The sequence below is a fragment of the Canis lupus genome, unplaced genomic scaffold (assembly GCF_011100685.1).
Source record: "Canis lupus familiaris isolate Mischka breed German Shepherd unplaced genomic scaffold, alternate assembly UU_Cfam_GSD_1.0 chrUn_S1537H1723, whole genome shotgun sequence".
Classification (NCBI taxonomy): domain Eukaryota; kingdom Metazoa; phylum Chordata; class Mammalia; order Carnivora; family Canidae; genus Canis; species Canis lupus.
In genome coordinates this window covers 158457-163839 of record NW_023330375.1, presented here as the reverse complement: position 1 = coordinate 163839, position 5383 = coordinate 158457, and the positions used below count along the sequence as shown (strand labels likewise).

At 49.1% G+C, this 5383-nt stretch overlaps 1 pseudogene and 1 gene segment (V, D, J or C); both read left to right on the top strand.

The window, feature by feature from the left end:
* On the top strand, nucleotides 1-483 carry LOC119868857 (annotated as a pseudogene).
* Nucleotides 484-1918: 1435 nt separating this feature from the next.
* Nucleotides 1919-2539, top strand: LOC119878349. The segment is given in 2 exon segments: nucleotides 1919-2062; nucleotides 2154-2539. Coding segments are annotated over 2 exon segments (429 nt in total).
* The last annotated feature ends 2844 nt before the right edge of the window (nucleotides 2540-5383 follow it).

Here is a 5383-nt window from a genome sequence, read left to right as displayed (position 1 = left end):
ATGGCTGGGCAAAAACTTGCTCTAAAAACCATTGACTGGGTAGCTTTTGTGGAGATCATACCCTGAAACCAGAAGGCCATTGCCAACTCCCTGAAATCCTGGAATGAGATGCTTACCTCCAGGTTGGCTACTCTTCCTGAGAAACCACCTGCTACCGACTGGGTTTACTACAAGGCCAATGTGGCAAAGGCTGGCTTGGTAGGTGACTTTGAGAAGAAGTTTAATGCCCTGAAGTTTCCTGTGCCAGAGGATAAATACACTGTCCAGGTGGATGCTGAGGATAAAGAAGATGTGAAAAGCTGTGCTGAGTTTTTATCCCTCTCAAAGGCCAGGATTGAAGAATATGAAAAAGAGCTGGAGATGATAAAGAACATCATTCCATTTGATCAAATGACCATTGAGGATCTGAATGAAGTCTTCCCAGAAACCAAATTAGACAAGAAGTATCCCTATTGACTTCACAAGCCAGTTGAAAATTTATAAACTTGAGTTGAGGAGAAAGCCCTGGTCCTCATATTATAAATGTTGGATATTAAAAATAATGATATGGAAAAAAAGAACATTCATCCAATTTATGTGTACAGTTGGTCTAGGGAGTGACCAATACGCCTTCTCTTCCTCTGGATTCTTGCAAGAAATTCTCCAGCTGTCACATCTTCCTGCTAAAACACCCTGCAGGTCTGCCTCTTGTGCTCTGAGGTCAGTGGCACACAAACAACTTCAAATGGCAGGGCTCCTGCAGACCTGTGTCCATATGCGGGGAGGACAGACTCTAGGAGGGAGTTCTTGCCCATGGGGTGGGGAGAACTAATGTTTAAAACAGGTGAAGGAAAAAAAAATAAAAAAAAAATAAAACAGGTGAAGGGATCCCTGGGTGGCGCAGCGGTTTAGCGCCTGCCTTTGGCCCAGGGCGCGATCTTGGAGACCCGGGATCGAATCCCACATCAGGCTCCCAGTGCATGGAGTCTGCTTCTCCCTCTGCCTATGTCTCTGCCTCTCTCTCTCTCTCTCTCTCTGACAATCATTAATAAATTAAAAATAAAATTTAAAAAAGGTGAAAACAGTGAAAGATGACAACGATGTTCAGTGTGTAACCTTTCCAGGAAAGCACACGAGGCCTTCCACATACAACCTGGAAAATCTAGCTCCCTGGGTCTTCAGTATTTCAGGAAATTGAGAGAAGGAGAGGGCTGCAACCAGGGTCATCATATAGGAGGAAGTTCTAAGCATCCTGTGCAGAGGAGGCCACTTGTACACGGCGACCCTTCATTCCACTGGATGTGACAGTGATGTCAGACAAATTGGTGTAGACACCACCTCAGTCCTGAGTGGCCCATGAAAATCCAAGGGATTTGTGGTAGAAACACAGAGATGGAGAGAGAGGCAATGACATAGGCAGAGGGAGAAGCAGGTTCCCTGCACAGATCCTGATGGGGGGCTTGATCCCAGGACTCCAGGATCATACCCTGAGCCAAAGACAGACACTTAACCCCTGAGTGACCCAGGAGTCCCTCACACCAAGAAATGAGAGTGTAGCCTAAAATCTATGCCACATTCAGGGGAGACCACATGTGGGGAGACTCGTCCAGATCATAGGAGGAGAGTGGTCAGAGCTCTGGAGACAGGACCTGTGTCCCATGGCCAACTGATCCCCATGTCATGCAGGGTGAGGTGGTGTCAGGATGCCAGAACACAGTTGAGACTTATTTCTGAGGGCTCAGGCTGGATCAGAGCTGGGAACACCACCTGGCACTGACTGTGACCTCTGCTCAGGGCTCACAGCTGGGACCTCCTGAACCGCACACCAGCCCCAAGCCCCTCCTCTGCCCACCCACCCCTGACATGCTCAGGCAGAGGGAACTGACCCAGAACCAGGGAGGGGTCAGAGAGCCGGGGTCTCATTTGCATGGAAGAGCCCCTCCCTCTCTCAGAGGATGAAGAGGAGAAGGGAGAGATGAGGGGAGGCTCTGCTCAGCTGAGGGGCCACTGAAGACAGGATCCGTGATGACCTCCACCATGGGCTGGTTCCCTCTCATCCTCACCCTCTTCGCTCACTGCGCAGGTGACTGGATGTGGGACAGGGCGAGGGGCCCTGGGAGGACATATGCAATCCAGACTCCAGCATCACCCTGTCTATTCTCTCCTTCTTGCAGGGTCCTGGGCCCAGTCTGTGCTGACTCAGCCGGCCTCAGTGTCTGGGTCCCTGGGCCAGAGGGTCACCATCTCCTGCACTGGAAGCAGCTCCAATGTTGGTTATGGCAATTATGTGGGCTGGTACCAGCAGCTCCCAGGAACAAGCCCCAGAACCCTCATCTATTATAGTAGTAGCCGACCCTCGGGAGTCCCCGATCGATTCTCTGGCTCCAGGTCAGGCAGCACAGCAACCCTGACCATCTCTGGGCTCCAGGCTGAGGATGAAGCCGATTATTACTGCTCATCCTATGACAGCAGTCTCAGTGGTGGCACAGTACTCCAGGCGTGTGGGGAAGTGAGACAAAAACCCACTTACCCATCTGCAAAGTGAGTGAGCGCCCCAGCAGCTGCCTGCTTAGGATTCCCCTGGGTTTCTGCTCATTCTTCAGTTGATGCCCTGAACACAGGTGCATCTTGGGGACCTCCTGGAAATGGCACCTGCTTCATCATCTCTGATCTCAGAGTATCTCAGAGTAGCCCATTGTGCACAGAGGGTGTCAAAGGAATGAGAAAGTTTTGCCTTTGGGATCAGGGACTGGTTCTTTTAGGCTAGAGTACATTCACTTGTCATCTTCTGATTTCTCAGTAAAAGAAACACTCTTAGGCCACGAAGCTATCATGGTCCTTCATCCCCATCCCTGTTCTGCTGATGCACATGTCAGCTTTTTTTACAGCTGGCAACATTATTGCCTTATCTTCAACCAGGTGATGATTTCTTCTTATTATTTGATGATTGCAAGGAACACATAAATCAATGCCACACTCAGAAATATAAAAGGTAAAAAAAAAGCTTTCTAGAGAAAAATTCCCACGTGAATGTTTATGGAAACTTTATTCATAATTAGCACCCCTGAAAGCAATAAAAAATATACACACTGATTTTTATACCAGCTTTTTATGAAATATCCAGACTTGAAGTAACGAAGATTTACTCCAACCTGATGTATAGTCGTAGAGTGTGATAGTAGTCAACATTTAAAGAAATAAGTTCTTAAGTTCAAAAACATGCATGAATATTAACTGCATATTTCTTCAGGATGAGATACCACCTCACACCAGTGAGAATGGGGAAAATTAACAAGGCAGGAAACAACAAATGGAGAGGATGCGGAGAAAAGGGAACCCTCATACACTGTTGGTGGGAATGTGAACTGGTGCAGCCACTCTGGAAAACTGTGTGGAGGTTCCTCAAAGGGTTAAAAATAGACCTGCCCTACGACCCAGCAATTGCACTGTTGGGGATTTACCCCAAAGATACAAATGCAATGAAACGCCGGGACACCTGCACCCCGATGTTTATAGCAGCAATGGCCACGATAGCCAAACTGTGGAAGGAGCCTCGGTGTCCAACGAAAGATGAATGGATAAAGAAGATGTGGTTTATGTATACAATGGAATATTACTCAGCTATTAGAAATGACAAATACCCACCATTTGCTTCAACGTGGATGGAACTGGAGGGTATTATGCTGAGTGAAGTAAGTCAGTTGGAGAAGGACAAACATTATATGTTCTCATTCATTTGGGGAATATAAATAATAGTGAAAGGGAATATAAGGGAAGGGAGAAGAAATGTGTGGGAAATATCAGAAAGGGAGACAGAACGTAAAGACTGCTAACTCTGGGAAACGAACTAGGGGTGGTAGAAGGGGAGGAGGGCGGGGGGTGGGAGTGAATGGGTGACGGGCACTGGGGGTTATTCTTTATGTTAGTAAATTGAACACCAATAAAAAATAAATAAAAAAAATAAAGAAATAAGTTCTTAAGTTCAAAAACATGCATGAATATTAACTGCATATTTCTTCAGGATGAATAACACATAAAAGGCTAAATTCCACATCATGGGAATTTCATTGTAATTTGGAAGATGTGGGTATCTAGAGGTGGCAAGGAGGCCAGTGATTGACAGCAGGTTGAGGAAGGAGGAGGGGGAGTGTGTTAGGCGACTCTATTCGAGGTGATGTCACTCTCCTACATGGCACTGTGAAGGCAGCGGCACCCCAGTGCTGTGTTGTCACAGCTCAGTAAACTGTACCCCAGAGTGACAGCTCCTTCATGCAGGCAGAGAATGTCTTCTAGAAGTCTGGGGTCCATGACAGCTCACAGGGAATATCATCTCATCCACTTCTCCAAGGAGGTGTGACCCTTGTCCCCAAAGGGGGAGGACAGGAAGGTGGAGACCTCAGGGAGTGTGAACAGGAAATTTGAAAAGGGAGCAAGGAAACTGCACGTGAGCCCCTTAGGATGACAGAGTGTGTCCCCTGGGCTGAGGGCTCAGTCCTTGTCATGTGTCAGGGCCGGGCCTGGAATTGAACCGTAACGTCCAAGGTCATAGGTGATGGTAGACATCGTTGTCCCTTCAGGAACAGAAGGTCCTGTGTTGTGAGAGTCTCAACCTCTCCATAGCAAGTGTGGAGATCGGACCCGCCCTTATGGTTCTGGAGACGATTGCCCTAGGACACTGGATACAGCTATAACACTGGATAGTTTGAAAACTAATGGTTGATTATTTATAAACCTGCAAATTACAGCACACACCTGGGGCCACAGACAGAGGTCATCGTAGAGACAGAGCGAGCTTGTATCCTCCCCCCCCAGGAGAGTGGACAGAGGCTCAGCTGACAGAGGAGCTGGGGTGAGAGACAGAGACAGAGAGAGACAGAAACCAGGCCTCGAGGTCCCACCTTGGAGTCCATGGGGGCAGCATCCCTGATGTCTTTGTCCATGTGCTCCCTGCCCTGGGGATGGTCCTGACCCCAAGCCTCACTCTAATCCTGGAGAAGCAGTGGAGCAGTGGGGACAGTAGGAGACAGTCGCCAGGAGGGAGCCACAGCAGGGGGTTCTGAGCCATTTGGAGTCATTAGGTGCAGCCTCAGGAGGGTGGGTGGGACCTGGGTATGGCCTGTCCTCCATGCACAAGGTTTGGGGACCCACAGCACTGGAGGCAGAGGGCTCTGCTCTGCAATCCTCTTCCCTCATCTCAGCCAGTGTGGACCAGGACTGGGGCAGCAGGAGCCTGGAAGCCTGTCCCTCAGCTCCATGGGATGCTGTGCATCCCTTGCCTGAGTCTGGGCCCAGGTCCCACCTGCTGTCAGCCTCAGAAACCCTGAGCTCAGAGGGGTTACATTACAGGCACCAGGAGAGGACCTGGGGGTGGGGAGCAGTGACCAAGATGATACTTTCCTCCCTC